General features: G+C 30.4%; 2 protein-coding genes across 3 annotated transcripts; both read right to left on the bottom strand.

Annotated features, from left to right (window-relative positions):
• Positions 1-780: 780 nt before the first annotated feature.
• Positions 781-1,939, bottom strand: LOC133834622 (acidic endochitinase-like). Its single transcript, XM_062264290.1, has one exon. The coding sequence runs from the start codon at positions 1,874-1,876 to the stop codon at positions 986-988; it is 891 nt and encodes a 296-aa protein (XP_062120274.1). The 5' UTR covers positions 1,877-1,939; the 3' UTR covers positions 781-985.
• A 3,585-nt stretch (positions 1,940-5,524) lies between these two features.
• Positions 5,525-10,209, bottom strand: LOC133834621 (putative pentatricopeptide repeat-containing protein At3g49142). Of its 2 annotated transcripts, XM_062264289.1 has the most exons (4): positions 9,903-10,209; positions 9,097-9,180; positions 8,660-8,776; positions 5,525-7,883 (listed from the first exon to the last, which is right to left on the bottom strand). In XM_062264289.1, exon 4 carries the CDS (start codon positions 7,710-7,712, stop codon positions 5,682-5,684), a length of 2,031 nt encoding a protein of 676 aa, XP_062120273.1. In that variant the 5' UTR covers positions 7,713-7,883; positions 8,660-8,776; positions 9,097-9,180; positions 9,903-10,209; the 3' UTR covers positions 5,525-5,681. The 2 variants fall into 2 exon arrangements, with proteins under 2 accessions (XP_062120273.1, XP_062120272.1); XM_062264288.1 differs by lacking the exon at positions 8,660-8,776.
• Between the last annotated feature and the right edge of the window lie 7,775 nt (positions 10,210-17,984).

The raw sequence follows: 17,984 nt of genomic DNA, 5'->3' as shown, positions 1-17,984 counted from the left end.
AGGAAAAAGGGAAAAAACTTAGTTTTAGGATTTATTTTTATTTTTCATTTTAAAATAGTTTTATTTTATATTGTGAAAGAAAGAAAAGAAAAGAAAAAGTAAAAGTGAAAAAATAGTTTTTAATTTTTTAATATTTGAAAAAAAATAATAATTTGAATATCTTAGTATTTTTTTTATTTTCTTAATCTTTTAAATTCATTTTTTAAGGTTTTAATTATTATTTTTAAATTATTTTTTTAATAAAAGTGGTACGATTTAGTAGTAGTCAAAGTTCAAGTGAAAAAATTGCTAATTATTCGCATTAATACATTAACAACCAAAATATCACGTCATTATTTTGTTAGCGAACGAAATCTAACTGAAATCCTACATTTTAGTAAAGCTTATAGTTGAGGGTAAAATTGTTATTTATTCAAAAAGAAAATACCTGCTGTGAAGAGAGGAATGCCAAGAAAAGAGAAATGAAATAGATGAAGCTTGAGGGAGATGAAGGAGGCTGAAGAGAGGCACGGATCGAGCTTGAGAAACCAATTCTTCCATGTTTATTATAAATCTCTAATTTAAAGGGCCGCATTTTCCAATAATTATCAAACTCAATTTTTAAGAGCTGGGTCTGTGATCTTTACAAATCCCCTAGGTTACTTCATTTCCTAATATACAATTTCAGAAGAGTGATAGATTGATTAAGAGTGAATCACAAATAAACTTCACGTGTTTCGTTTTTTTTATTTGTTTATTTTGTTCTCATTTTCGTGGATTAATAAGTTTAATCACAGTAAATCAACTTGAAAATGAATATTATTAAGCATCCACTCAGAAAGAGCTAGGTTACAAGAAATTAACTTTCCAATAAGATCGATATACTATACTTTTATTAATTAATTTGATATATATCACTAATGATATAAATATATTTGTCACTTTATTGTCTATGTGACTTCATTATTCAATATATAAAAGTACTCGAGCAACATACTTCTTAGACTTATAGACTACTCTTTATGGCTGCACTATAACCATTATCAAATTGTTTGCTCCACAGCATAACTCCTCCATACTTAGGAGACGTCTTAATGCTCGGAAGAACCTGAGAAATCAAAACATCAGCCGGAATAAACCCGCCACTCGGAGCTGCAGCCTGAGCCGCCGGAAGCCCCAAGAACACTTGCTTAGCTTGACTCGAAGTCCATTGGTTCCAAGCACTTAGAAGATTATTGGCATTGCCAGCATAATGGCACCCAGGGTTGTTATAAAACTGAACCCAAACATAGTCAAACAGTCCAGTTTGAATGGCCCCATCTAGATGTTGGTCCGGGAAAGGACACTGTGGGGCTGCAGCCAAGAAAACCTTTCTCTCTTGGCTATGTCCATTGAGGGACCTGGCCAACTCGTCCCAGAACTGGCCTGAGCCAGCTTCGATATCAAAGTCGACACCGTCTAGAACCGCATCGCCAAGTGGCCTAGAGCTCGACTGACCGCCAAGGAAGTTGTTCCAAAGATAATCCGAGACTTGTTTGGCATCATCAGCCGAGGAAAGAGAGTAGCTACCTGTGGCACCACCTATGGAGATGAGGACTTTGATGCCTTGGCCTTGGCAAGCTTTGATTTCGGAGCTTAGGCCGGTGCATTCGTTGGCAGCGGGGTTACAATGACCGGCGAGGTTGAGGACAGGGGTTTGGCCATTGCCGAAAGTAGTGAGAAAAGCTATGTTTACGAACTGATAGTTTCCAGACGCGCAGGTATCGGCTAAGGTGCCTTCATTGCCGTTTTGGCCCCAGTAAATGGCTATCCCAGCTGCGTTTGATAACTTGAGTATGGAAATGGCCATAAGAACAAGTAGCAGTAGGAATGAGGAAGATTGATTTTGGTATGCCATAATGAGTTTAGTGTTGATAAACAAGTATAAACTTTTTCTTGGTTAATATGATATCGAAGAAGGATGGTGAGGCTAAGCTTTTATAGCCGAGGGTGTTACGTATAGACAAAATTGGTTTCAGTGAGGAAAATTAAGATTAGTGCCGTGTATTGGAAGTTGTAGGAAGTAAGACTTGGTTGTTTTCTATTGGTAGAAAACAAGAAAAATTACACTTTTTACAGGCTGCTACGCTGGGTCAAATCGTTATTAATTTGTTCGCAATGCCATGGATATATAATATGCCAATTTGGATCTTGACCTAACTTGCTAGTAAGGACCTTAATTGTCGATCAATTAAGCCATTCAGGTCCTATAGCAAGAATAGATAATAAAATAGTCATGGTCAAAAAATAATGAAACAATCTAGATATTATATGCGTGGAAAATAGACAATAGGGTAGCTTTGGTTAGTACAATTGGAAGTTTGTGAGTATATTCAATGGCGTATGATTTTCAAATTACTGTCATAAATTTCAAACTTATAATATCACAGAACCCGCCTGTATTAATTATCTGGCTGCCTAGTTTTTTCTTCAAAATGAGCATCACGACGAGTTATGATGTCGGTTCTTGCCAAATATTTGAAATGTGATGAAAAAAAGAGAACTTTCAAGAGCTTCAAAACAGTGTATTTGACCAAGTGGAAAAAATTGCTACAGGTGTTCGATGATCAATGTTCCTCAATTTAACTAGATGAAAATATGTAAATTTTAGAAAGGACATTTATGGTGAAATTGGAATAATTTGCCATCAGAATTACTAGTAATTGAATTCATATTCAATAGGATGAATTGGATTCAGAATAAACTATTTACTTGACTTTCAGTGAGAATCAGAATTAGCATTATTCTCTTTGATGGGTTTATTTTATTTTGAAATCCGAATAAATCATGGGAATTTTACATAATATACTTAATTTTGCTAAAAATAACACGTTTACACCCTATAACATTTTTATTAAAATATTTACAAGAATAACATCAATAATTATATTTACAATTATACCAATTTTTTAAGAAAAATTGATGAAAATGACCTTTTTTTAAGTAATTTTGCATTCTGACCTACTTTTGATAATTCTTTGCAAAATAACATCTGTCTAAAATTTGACTAGTTGTCTAAATTTTTTGACCAGCCGTCTAAAATTTTCGACCGACTGTTTGAATTTTTTGACCACCTATCTAAATTTTCGACTAGCTATCTAAATTATAAAAGGTCATTTTGCAAAGAATTATTAAAACTATGTCAGAGTGCAAAATAACTTTAAAAAATAGGTCATTTTAGCAAATAACTCATTTTTTAATACCTTATTTGCCCATATAACATGGACAATCTTTAATTCTGGTAAACCATTTCTTTCTCTCTCTTCATATAAGGTGCCCATTTTTTTCAAAGTTTCTTTATTTATCTCTCTTCTCTCTAACTTCAAAATTCTTTTACGACCACACCGCTAGTCGATTGGGCTCAAGAGTGGTACCATTGTGGCCTACTCTTCAATGTAATCATTTTGATATATAGGAAGCATATGTATTTTCACCGTCGCGAAGAAGATTACCAGAATTAAAAATAACATTTTAGTTTCTTTTTCATATTCTATTAACCAAAAAATAACTTAACTGTAAACTTAAACAAATTGTAAAAAAAACGTAAATATTTCTTAATAATTGTAATAAGTAATTTATGTGTTGTATTTAAAAAGTAACTATGTAGTTGTTTTTTAATTTAATCAAACAAAAATTAATAATAAAAGACCGAAATGTGTATTTATTATTATAATTCGAAAGTAACTTTTAAGTTTCTTTTTTGTTTGACTAATAAAAGAAGCAATATTACTCTCATGTAAATTACATTAGTGACTAAAAAGTGAATTAAAACTTTTCATTAAAAAGAAATTGTATAGTATACTAAAAGTAACTTTGAATAATAAGTTATATAGTAATTTGTTATACTTTATTATAACTTATTAGTTTCTAAACTATGACTAATTAGCAACATAAAAGTATCTTTTTTTTAGTGAAACGTAAAAGTATCTTAATAATAATAAGACACAATATGACCTAAAAATGACTAATCATTATCTTAAGATAAAAAAGTTTCAACAAATAAGTTTTTGAGAAAACCAAAATGTATATAAAGTAATATGCTCTAAAAATAATTTTTTTATGAAAAAGTAACCAATTGGTAACTTATTAACATTTTAAGTAACCAAAATATTACTTTTTAAAACCCAGAAAAATAGGATTTCGGGAATGTTTCAAATTTAGGTATATTACTTTTAAAATCCTGTATTTTTTTATGATGTGGCAAGGTATTTTTGTAAATTAAATTTTGTAGGTGATTTTTGTAATTATTTTATATTATGTGTATATTATTGTAAAGATCCCCAAAAAATTGCATTTGTATGGACTGACAAGTTTTTTTTTTCAATTTGACAACTATAAGGCAATTTTTACATTTTTACGGTTTTGCATGTTATTCGTCTTTTGTGTTGTTTTTTAGGTTTTTGTGTTGTTTTTTAGTTTAGGTTTATGTATAGTTGTTTTCATATTGTTTTTTAGTTGTTTAAGTTTATGTATAGTTGTTTTATTGTTGTGTTGTTTCATATATATTTTGAATTTTTTTTAAATGTGTTAGTATGCAATGGGTTGACTTCTAGTTTTTGTCAAATTATTGTTTCTTAGTTGTTTTTTAATGTGTTAGTATGCAACAGGTTGATGTCTAGTTGTTGTCCAATTGTTATTTTTTAGTTGATTTTTGACACCGTATTTTTGTAAATAAAAAACTTTGAAAATCGTATTTTTGAAAACTTAAGCTAGTATTTTTTTTTTCAAATAAATTAGGCACCATAAAAAAGTAAAAAAAACACCAAAAATGTATATTTATGATAAAAAAAAAAACCCCTATAATATTTGGGAATACCTTGAATGCACATACAACTATAATATTTGGGAATAGTCTTGACCCTATAGCAACTATTACAAATGTTCATATTCTATTGCATTCTGTTAATTTTTTAAACAATTTACTGATGTGGCGCAGGCATAATTGTAGTACAAGGGTTTATTTAATTAATTAAAATTAACCGAAATTAAGTTTATTGTCGCTAAACATACAAATATTAACTCTAAGAATGCACATGCATATTCCCAAAATTTATTATTAGACAATTATTTATGCATATATTTTCTACCTAAACTCTCAAATTGTGCCACATCAATGTTACATTAGTAAACTATTTAAAAAATAAATGGAATGCAACAAAAAGTACACTTTTTCAATAACTGTCATAATTCAAAAAGGATTTTTGTCATATATAAATGTTCGTTGGAATAGACTAAAAGAAAAATTATATTTGCTCAAAAAATAATAATGTAAAGTAGTACTTTATTGAGAAATAATTTTAAATGATAAAATTGTCTTTTGATTTTTAATTTTTTAAAAATAAAAAATCATTACCCTTAATGGTATTCCTTAAGTGATTTTATGGAGAAGTATTCTAATTCTTTTTCTCCTTAACCTACCAAATTTCCCATTTTTCATTTAAATAAACATATGAAAGGAAATCATTTTCACACACAATTTTCATTCACCTTAGGTAGACATGCCATGTGTTTCAATGTTCCCAACTATTTCTCATTTCTTTCTCTTCTTTTTTTTCACAAAATAAATAAATAATTCACATGTCAGCTAAATAGTGTGAGGGAAATATGTTCAAGTTCCCAACGAAGCAACGTACTCCAATTGAAAATACTATATATGAAGAAGTTTACCAATAATCTCCACAAGAGCAAATACCATTTGTAAAATGGTGGAAACGATGTGCATCTCTTACAACAATTTCACGTTCAACTATTTTGGATATCAGTTTCGCTGCAGTATGACAATCCCCACAAACGCGAAGATTCTTCGTAATTCTGATTGTTGTACCAGGTTCTGAATTCAGAATTGCAAAAACAATAGCCAGCTTTTCACTATGAACTGCAAGATGACACTCCTTGTCTTCCTCCTCTACATCATGAAGAGCAGAATCCGTCTCAGGAACATAACCCATCTCTTTCATTTTTCCAACCAATACATCTAACCCTTCATATAACTCCTTAGATTTTGGATGTGATCTATCACCAGCAAGAAAAGTATAAATCTTCTCATTAAGTTCAACATTACTGACCCCAGGAGTTTTCTTGATCCCTCTGCTTTTCATAATTGATCTAACTCTAGTCACCTCTTGCCACCTTTCAGCTTTTGCATAAATGTTGGATAACAAAACGTAGTAACCAGCTTGCTGTGGAGCCATTTGAAATAGTTTATCAGCAGCAACAAGTCCAACTTCCATGTTGGAGTACACTCTGCAAGCACTCAGCAAAGCCCCCCAAACTCTTTCGTTAGGCTCTGTTGGCATTTCTTTGACAAAATTATACGCCTCATGAACTCTCCCAGCTCGTCCTAATAAATCAACCATGCATGAATAGTGTTCTAGCCTTGGAACTATTTGATACTTGTCAATCATCAACTTAAAGTAGTATCTCCCCTCCTCTAGCAATCCAGCATGGCTGCAAGCTGATAAAACTGATACAAAGGCAACGGAATCTGGACTCATACCCAAGTCTTGCATTTTAGCAAAGAGCGCCACAGCTTCACGGCCTTGTCCATTTCTACCATATGCTGAAATCAGTGAAGTCCATGATACAACATCCTGAAACTTCATACTGTTAAATACTTCACTTGCTTCTTCTAAACAGCCACACTTAGCATACATGTCTAATAAAGCATTCTCCAATAGTAAATTTGGCCGAAATTTCTTCATATCAACATATCGATGAAGACGCCTCCCCAGCAACAGGGCTGAAAGATCCCCACAAGCGGGAAGAATACTGGCAATTGTGACTGCATCAGGCTCTAATTCACACGCCTCCATCTGTAAAAATAGATCAACTGCCTCACCGGGCATTGAATTACTTACAAAAACTGTTATCATCACATTCCACGAAACCAAACTTTTCTTAACCAAGTTATCAAACATCTTTTTAATGTATGAGACATTGTAAGAAGATGTGTTAGTTATGGCCGGCAATAGACTAGCCATTGTTCCAACATCAGGTCTTTGCCTCAGTGACTCCATTTCCCTACAAATTTCCAACGCATCATCAAACTGTGCATTCTGAGCATACCCTGCAACCATCGAGTTCCAAGAAACAACATCTCTTCGTGGCATCTCATCAAGAACTTGTCGTGCCTCCAATAAATTATCACATTTCCCATACATGGAAACTAGACCATTCCCAATGAACAAATTTAAATCAAGTCCAATTTTCACAACAGCAGCATGGATTTGCAAACCAACCCACAAACTATGAGATGCTGAACATGCCTTTAAGACACAAGGATATGTGTAATTATCCGGTCGGAATCCGTAACTGGACATTGTTTTAAAAACAAGAAGACCATCCTCATATAGATAGTTGTTTACATAGCTTCTGATCATGACATTAAAGAAGATGACATTCTTCACAGGAATTTCATCAAATATGTGGCGGGTAATCCTTATTTCCCCACAGGCTGCATAAGCCCTCATAAGCTTAATACCTAGTGATGGGTTCTGATGAAGATGTTGGTCAAAAAAGATCTTTGAATGGAGTTTCTTGAGTGTTTTGATATCTGGGTATTCATCCAAAACTCTTCCAAACAAGTCATCAGCCATAAATGGGCTATCATGCACAAGCCCGAGTCTTCCAATAGCCCAAACCCTCGTCTCTTTGACATTTTTAAGAGAGTGATAAAAACGAACAACCAGTTTCATGAACTGGTCTGTGTCATTGTCGACCACGTCCGCTTGCACCCGCCACTCGTCCACTTCGCCCTAGCACAGCCAAGCCCATCATTGGTGCGCATTCATCACTGCCACCAAAAAGAAGGAAAAAAAAAAAGAGGAAGAGGCCACCACCCGTAAATCCTTTGAGAGCTGTTGGATCTGTGTAAAAACATAAAAGACCATTTAGAAGAGATCTATCGAGTTGCACAAAAATATACAATATAGGGCAGGCAAAAAATGGTCTGATAAATCCATAATATAGGACAGGCAAAAATTGAAAGGTGTTCGTCATAGTTTTACAGATCCAAATATTTTTCCAGAGCACTCCCAACTGATGATTACTACTAAAATTCTCAAAGTATATTAAGATAACATCTTGTTCAAAATAAGAATATAACACTAGCCTAAACATATATAGTGAAATATAAAATACAAGCACTTAAGATGGACTATATATTTCCCATAAATGTTCGATAAGATCCGATTAGAGTTGAGAATAAAGTGCACAATCTCGAATGTGATGATGATGTTGAACGAAGTTTACAAATGCATTTGTTTGCTCATGAGACACAAGCTCTTGGGGTATTTCATCACTTTGTTCATAAACAAATTTATATGAATGGTTTCATTGTATTAGATACTTCTTGGAACTTAAATTATAATGATTCTAATTGTGTCAATTGCATACTGATTCTACCATTTTACCCAAAAATAATAATAATAATAAATCATTCTAGTTTCTTTATGAATATTCTTACATGCTTTGTACCATACAGCTGAAAAAAATAGACAATAATATGTTTTGAGAACAGAGAGGATACTAGGCCCTTCAAGTTAGTATTATTTACTTTTGTCACTATCATTCACGATTATAATATATATCACTATTCTTCATTCTCCATTTGAAAAATCCAATACATTCTATTGAATCTTACCTGAGGGCAGTGAGAGAGTCATGACTATGTTTATTAAGTTCATTTACTTTCATGTTTCCTAGCTCAATTGTGAAGCATCTCCGTGTTAGAGGTAAAAAGTTATTTTAATCTGATTACCTGCACTTGACAAAATTAGTAAACATCCTAAGCCTTGTAGTTGTAAATTCCTAAGCCCAAAAGTCTAAAACTTAGAGGTTCCTTCATTGTTCTTCCACAGATAAAACCTTGTTTCGTAAACTTGAAATACAATTTAATCACACATTCAATTCAAGTTTAATCCTGGAATACCAGCCAAACAACTAATGTTAAATATTTCACAAAACTTTTTCATGTATAGAAGGTTCAAAGGCATTGAAATGCTCTGAGATTAAAAATTACAGATGAAATATAAGTATGAAAGCATGCATAATAGGACAAGTTCTCACAACAATTCATACCTGAACAGTAAAACCCTTCTCTAGTAGCTCTTCAAGATTGGGTTTTTCAACTTCCAACTATAGAATACTTGAGAATTGAGACATCTACATGGTTAAACACAAAATCAATTTGCTTTTAGTCCAACTAACATTAACATCGAACAACTCCAATCCAATATTAATATATAATAAGATACCAATGTGAACAGCTCCCGTCTCAGACAATTTATCAAACAGGTTAAAGGCAAACCACAGGTGACTCATCTCTCGAATTAAGTTGAAGAATTAATACTATAAGCTTACAACGACGATCTCTGCAATTAAAAAAACAGCCAAAGGGGCTGAAATAAATTCATTCCTGACAGGAACATAACTCTTTTTAACCACTCATCAGGATAATCTTTTCAAATATCATAATGAACTAACATCGTTTTTTCCTCCTCATTCCACCCAATACATAAACTTATACACCCATTGCCGAAACAATAACAATACTATCATTTTTTTTCTTTAAAACATTTAACCAAACATCTTAACTAAATAATCAATACCAGAACATATACAATATATACAGTCCAATATACACACTTGACCGAAACAATAATAATACTATCATATTTTTCTTTAAAACATTTAATCAAACACCTAAACTACATAACCAATATCAATATATATATAATATACAGACCAAAACTACATTGTCAGATTCAACATTCAAATACAAAACTAAAACAAGTACACAGTATTCAGTCCAAATATTGCTAAACATTCTAAAAACAATATTAGGAATGATAATAATGTTTAATGAAAGGAATAGGATAGAGTACCAAATATAAATGGGAGGGACTGTTTTCTCAGCCGTAGGTGAGTGGCTCACGTAGAGTTGGCCGTGGGTTGGTGGCTCAGTTCAGGTGGAGTCAGCCGTGGGTGGGTGGCGCAGGTGGAGGCTAGTGGAAGGAGAACCGAAATGGGTAGCTGGCGCAGGTACAGTTGTCTATAATTTTGATTTTACGTGCAAATTAGTAATTTTCTCAAAACTGCCGTTCACAATTTTTTTTTATTTTCTTTAAAAAAAAAAAGCGATTAAACAATGTTTAGATAAAGTACATTTCTATTGGCACAAAATTTTCTCTCTTTCATATACCTTTCCAATCAATTAATTACTTTTAAATAGGGCTGCACAGAAATGCCACTAGGCGGACTACCCAACCCAACCCACATCAAAAATGGGCCGAAACAGGCCGACCCTTACTGGGTCGAAACTCATTCAGTGACTGAGCTTCATGGGCCGAACAAATCGGTTCGGTAACGAGCCTTGTAATTTATAACCCAACTCATGACCGAACCCCTTAAATACAAATATATATATACTAATATACAATACAAATTTTTTAATTTTATTTATAAAATTTATTAATTATTTTTATTAATATCATATAAATTTTAAATAAATATCCTATTTTAATTAAATAATTTATTTATTTTTATTTAAGTTTATACTTATTTTAGTTTTTAAATTTGGAAGTAACAACAAAAGATTATATATTATATGTTTAATGTAATATTAAATATTACACGTGAATTTTAAATTTAAGTTTTTTGCTAGTTTTTTTTTTTAAAATACAATTGTTGCTTATATTATATGTTTAATATGATATTATTCTAATAAGTGGGTTTAAGTTTAATTAGATTTTATTTAAATTATAAAATGTAAGATTTTATTATTTTTAAATAATTATCATTTAAAAATATTTCATATTTTAATTTGTTCAATCATTTATTATTTTTAAATAATTATCACTGTAAAATATCTCAAAAATATCATATTTTAATTTTTGAGATAATTTAATTTATTTTATTTAAGTTTAATTGATATTTACAAACTTCCATTAAATATAAAAATATTCTGTTATATATAAAAATATTCCGTTAAAATTAACATTAAAAAAATAAAAAATAGTTAAAATCAAGAATTTATGTTATCTACACACTTATTATATATAAGAGATATATATATATTAATACACTTATAACCCCAAAGATAAAAACTAAATATCTCTCTCATATTCTCTAACCCTAAAACTTGGCGGCCACTCTCTTCCTCACCCTTTCAGACGCTTTCTCTTTCTGTCCTCCTCACTCAACTCTCAGGATACCACCACCACGCTAGTAGTTCTTTCTTTCTTGTTAGCCACCACCACCACCAGCTATACGAGGCACCACCACTCCTCACTAACAGCAGCAAAGTGCTATCTTCATGTGGGTTATGCTATTTTATTTCTATGACTATTGCTATTTTAAAGCTTATCAATATTTTAATTGTATATTCGTTTTGGCTGCTTGCAGATATCTTGGAACAGTGAGAAAGTAGGACATTGCAAATACAATAAAAGTTTTAAATATAACACTATGTAAATTGATATAAATTTCAAATATAATTTAAAATCATAAAATTTATTTAAATAGACACGCTTTCAACACATCTATTATAACACATTCAAAAAAAATATCAACTTAATAAATTAAAATCGTGCAAAATATAAATGTAAAAACTGTGATATTTATATTTTATTGTATACTTTAAATATACTTTGTAAAAACATATGATAGTAAATGATAATCGTCGTAATATATCTTAATTTTAGATACATATATAGTCTTCTTTGATATTTTTTCGACTGACTTGTAAATAAAATATATATGTATATAATTTTTGTATGATTAGTTATGATTTTTAATATTTGGGTTGTAAAGTAGGATTGTTGTTATCTATTTAATTATAATCAATTTTTATAAGTTATTAGTTTTATTATTCTTTACAGTATTACTATTAATTAGTTGAGAATATATATTACATATTAGATGAGAAAATTAATAATTAATAATATAGAGGTAGAGAAAGAAGCCTTCTTTTAATATTTATTCTTGGGGGATAATTTTATACTTATTGAAAATTTAAGGGTGTAAAAAAAATTTATATATAATTTTAAAATTTATGGAGTGTTTAATTAGAAAGATGGGAGAACATGAAAAAAAAAAAGTGTATGAATAACAACACCCTTACATAAAAAATATATAAATTTATAGTATAGCTTAAAGAAAAAATTTTAAAAAAACAATGCATAAGTCACTTAAAATATTAAAAATATTGTTGTGACCAACATAACACTTAATTATAGACTTCAAGAAGTTGAGTTCAAAAATCTCACCAAAAACAAGAATTTGTAATTGAATTAACCACCGGTCTTGCTTTATACTTTTGTGGTTCCAAAATCGTTGACTCTCTCCTTTAGCTTATAAACTCATTTACATGTTAGAATAAGATGAAATGTAGGCATATGAACAATCCTATATACATGTAGGCGGAATTAATATGTAGAATGAACATTTACAAAAGTGGATCGAATATTATATACCTCCAGTCATTGCAATTAATAATCTCGATCTAACCTTAGATCTACAAAAGAAAAGAAGAAACAGAAATTAGAACGAGTACACGGGCTTCTAAGCTCTCACTAACTCTTTTAGATGGAGTTACTGAAAGTCAGAATGAGCAGCGAGCTTGGGGACCGGTACTCTGTATTTATAGAGTAAGACCTACCATCAGAGTCTCTGCCACAGATTGAGATATTTTCTCAATCAGTTGGGATATGAAAAATCGGGTAACAACAAAATCAGGTAACCAACAATGTAGACCATTAATTAGAATATTTTTGTCAATAAATTAAATATTGACTTTAATATATTAAATCAATTAGTTGATTTTATATACCAAATCAATAATATTTTAACATTACAATCTACAATCTTGCCCTTCTCAGGCTTTGGAATTAACTCCCAAGTGTTGTTCTCCTTAAGAGATCTCATTTTAGCTTTCATAGCTTAAATCAACTCTTTTGCATCTGACCATGATGTGGCTTCCTCAAAAGTTTCTGGTTCATTTTCATAAACACACTTGGTTGCCTAGTGCATAGGTTGTTATATTAGCTTCGAAATATTAATTTGGAGGCTTTATAACTCTTTTTTCTTTATCTCTTACAAGTTGATATCCTTCCATTTGAGGTTCTCCACTTTCAACCGTAACTTGGGGTTATTCTTTCTGAGTTTCTAACTCTTTGTGGCTATTATATAAATTTTCAGAGCTTGAGTCCTACTCAAAACTTGCAGTATTGTTAGTTTTTTCTTGACAACCTACATCAACAAACTCATTTCTCTTTTTTTTGGTTAGTATAGGAAAATTCAATTCATCAAAATGAACATCTTGACTTATGAGAATTTTAGGACCATTTTTATCTAATGACCATAGCTTATATCGTTTAGTTGTTAGGAACGGTTCCTAGTACGCAGGTATACAATAAAAATTTCATATAAACAATTTTATATGAGGATCCTCTAATATGCAATATGTTAATCAATATATAATATAAATATGAAAAATAATGTGAAATGATTTACCTCTTATAGCCTATCAAGAATCCTTGAATATTTTCGTATATGTTTCGATCTTCCTATCCTTGTTAAAGTATTCACACCTAGATCTTCTAAGACGTTCTCTACACCTCAAGATGTGGGTGGGCACATAGAGAACACATCCCTGAAAAAGATTTTTGCTTTTGTGAAAAAGATGATAGTTTTTCTTCACTGTAGAAAAACTTGTCAAGACTTCTTCTTTCTATTTTCTATCATATAGAATATATAGGCATTATTACCATAATAACAATAATAAAATCAATCATATTTTATTATAATAATAATAATAATGATTATAATAGACAAAAATCTAACATTCCATTTTAAAACCCATTTTAAAATGTATTATTCATTAATTAAAAATAAAATTAAAAAAATCAATATCTAATAACATCAGATGTGCCACACGCATTGAGCAGTCCAAGCCCTATGAGTGTGGCATATCCCTGAAAAATGGGATTTTGATTTTTTTTTCATGTGTTTTTATTTTAATTAATTAATAACTAGATATCAAAATAAAGTATCATATTTTTTCGGAAAAGATAACAACTTAAATTTTAAAATTCAAAATTTGAATTTCCATTATCATTTTATTATTAATTAAATAAATATAATAGTCAAAACTAATTTTGACTATCCATATTTATTTATTCACACTTAGATAAAATAATTGGTTAAAATCAATTTACTTTATTTCCATACAATTTCAAAAATCGCACAAATGCAATAATAAATTGTGCAACTTCAATTTTAACATAATTGCACATTTATCCCGAAGAATAAATATTCTCTCAAATAGTTCATTCACAGTTTAACCCTTGTATCAACTCTTACATTTATTAGTGTTGATAGAGCCGCCTCGGGGACCTATGGACCAATAATTCCAAGCTCCAATAAATAAAAGATTATTAACCAACACTCTTTGATTCAATAATCATATTTATTAATCTTATGATTATTCCACTATAAATATGAGACTAAACTCTTGAGAATTAAAGACATATTTACTGAGTACTTTATTGTAACCATAAAATGTCCATTCATATAATCACTGCATACAAATTAATCCTCTATTGATGATTCATAATTAAGTGGGAATAAAATTACTATTTTACACTCTTTAATTATATCTTGATTCCTAGTATACCATTGACTTTACTAGTGAAGGTTAATTCATAATCTGATTATGAATTTGATGTCAATAACATTTTCAATTCCAAAAGTCAACCTAATAGGGAATCATCATTCAATCTATAAGAAGGTATATATTCCATATATGTTAAGTTATGTCCCCAGCCATATACATCATTGAGTCCCCAAAACAATAGTTCTTAGCCTGATCATTATGTGTGACGACCCATTTTCCCGAGACATCACTTAGGAAAGTCTATTTAAATCAATAAATAAAATAATCATTTAAAATACTATTTTATTGAAATAAATAAGGCATGAGATCTCACTGTTTCTTTAAAATAAAACATTTCAAGTTTTAAAACTTAATCTAACATAAAAAATCATAGTCCAAAAGTGATAAAAGTTCATTAAGTCTTTAAAACATTAAAGCGTTGTAAAACCTCTGCTAACATGTAAGATCCACGCCTCGAGCCCGCTTCACTCATTGCGTTGCTTTGCCTTTATCTGCACATAGAGTCCCCGTGAGCTAACGCCCAGTAAGAAGAGCTATGTAGGACATAACCCCCCTAACCAGATAACACAACATAGCTTAATCAAAACCTTAAGCAATAACAATTCATATAATATTGATACAATGCATGCTGTACTCACACACATAACAAACAAAGTCTCATACCGCACATAATGCTCACATACGATAATCAACCATATACTCATGTTGATCAGATATGAAATGTAATATGTCATGCCTCGTGTTATTCTCACACTTGGCATCCAACAGGGCATTCACTTACCACAAGTTGTACCCACCAATGATAAGCTCTTAGTGTACCTGCAAGTGTTATGCTCACACAAGCAGCGAAAACCCTAGCACTATTCTCATGCTAACAATACTAAGTGTGTACAGTAATCAACCACAGTACATAACATAAATAAATGCAAACAAAGAACACAATGTTGTATGCTTAAACATACATCCTGTGCGCAGATGTCCACTCTTTTTACCTCAATGGCAAAAAAAAAAAAAAAGAAGATATTTCTTTGTTCTACCTAGAACCCCTCGCTAAGTGTCATTGCTGAGAACTAGATCCTAAACATCCAACAATACAATGATACACTCAAACACACAATTATGAAACACATCAAGGTTTCACCACAAAATTACAATCTATAATACTAATCATCACATTTCTTATCATCTTTATACACAAAACAAATAGATCATAATCAAATAATTGACCACAATTTACTAAATTAGATTATAAGTTTATTTTTACGCCTATAAAGTCAAATAAACTAAGTATTTCCTTATAATTATTTATTTTCAATAATTATCATTTTAATTACACATAATTCCCAAAAAAATTGGATACTCAATACAATTACCCCAAACCAGAACCTAACATGCTTCCTCGCCATTTATACAGGTTACGAAACATGTTTAAACAACTTAAAAACTCATACAAGTTATTCTTATTATTTATGCATAAATTACCATTTTTTACATGCATAAAATACCAAATAATTAACCAAAAAAATAACAAATCAACCTAACTATAGTTCTAAATTAGTTCTAGATACTAAGATACCATTTCAACTTCATAAGAATAGTTCCCAAATAGTAAACAATAATTTTAGCAACACCAAGTTATTTTCTATAATTTATCTACGTAGATAACCCATTTTAATTCAAATAATTCAAGATGAATAATAAAATAGTAAATAATTATCCCAAATTTCACAGAATAGCTTCTAACTATTAAATAAGCTTACAATAATTATTCTGAGCCATTTATATTAGCCTAGGTATTTTCTATAATTTATTTAAGAAATAACCAAATAAATTCAAGAAAAATTCCAAAACATTTAAACCTTCAATATAAACATACAAAACAGTTTGGTATCAATCACAGATCATATTAAAATTATCTCAAAAATTTTTGAACAGTTTATGTATTTTTCATAATTATTTCCTAAGAAAATTAAATAATTCATAATAAATCAAGGATTTATAAAAAAAAAATATCAAACTTCGCCAAACACTCTAAATTATCATGTAGAATCTAAAACAAGAAAAAAAATTAAAAAAAAAACTCTGGAAATACCCGGATCGAGTTCGTCGGAGCTATCGTCGGAGATGTCTTCTTCTCCGGCACCGTCGACTCTAGGGCTGAGTTTTGCTGCATACCAACCCTTCTATTGCTTGGAAAATAATCCCCTTGTGTCCAGAACTTCAAAACAATAAACCCCAACCCAGAAAGATGTCTGTAACCCCTTGTTTAGAAGTCTTCTTCTCCAAGTCCGGTGTACTGCCAAAAATGCACTTTGCGTTCTAAGCCTTTAAGCTCTGATTCTTTACGTCCAAATTAATCCTTGGAGACCCCTAAGCTTTTATACACACCTCCATGCACCCATAATTTTTGTAAACACTCTCAAATTCGAAATCCTCCAAGAACCTTAACTTTAATAGTGAAAAATGGTGGATTTCGAAAACAACACTTCTAGGTCCTTTTATCACATCAAAAACCTTCCTTATGTTCATAAAGAATGCATCTAAAATTATCAAAACAATCCAGATTTTCCCTAAGCATCCCAAACCCGAAATTATCCTTTCTCTCTCTAGGTTTTGTGAGAGAAACGACTCTTTCTCTCCCTTTGCTTGCTTCCCACGATTTATCTCACTTAGAAACTCTCTTGGTCGTGCTATAACTAGAAATAAACGAGTAAAAGATAATTTGGTTGATATTTGAATGCTTCTTCCACCAATTCCCACAAAACTAGGGATTTTAACTTTAATTTTAAAAAATTAAACAATTAAAATAAATAATATCTGGTTATATCACGAATTTTAATCAGATATTTGTGATATTGTTTATTATAAAATGTCCTCATAATATCCCTCAACAAATCCCAAAAATAGGGACATTATAGTCATTTCATAATTGCTTATAATTACTATTATTTAGTCCATTTAAATAATAATAATAATATAATAATAACTCATAAAAAAATAATAAAAAACTCATACCATATTATTATCATTATATTCAAAATAATAAAAATATTCATAAAATAAATAATAACTTTAACTTGAATCGTTATTTATTTATTTGACATTATGCACATGCCAGAATTTTACAATCATTCACAAGATATTTAAACATAAGATACCATGAATTTTATTGCCATAAGAATCCATACATATATAAGCTCATAAATATGCAAATGACAAAGATACCCTCAATAGCAAAATTACAAGACTACCCTTCCGAGAAACAGATATTACATTCTGACAAACCGTAACG

This window comes from Humulus lupulus, chromosome 5, assembly GCF_963169125.1.
Source record: "Humulus lupulus chromosome 5, drHumLupu1.1, whole genome shotgun sequence".
Lineage (NCBI taxonomy): Eukaryota > Viridiplantae > Streptophyta > Magnoliopsida > Rosales > Cannabaceae > Humulus > Humulus lupulus.
Note: the sequence above shows the minus strand (reverse complement) of the source record. Positions and strands in the feature narration are given on the sequence as shown.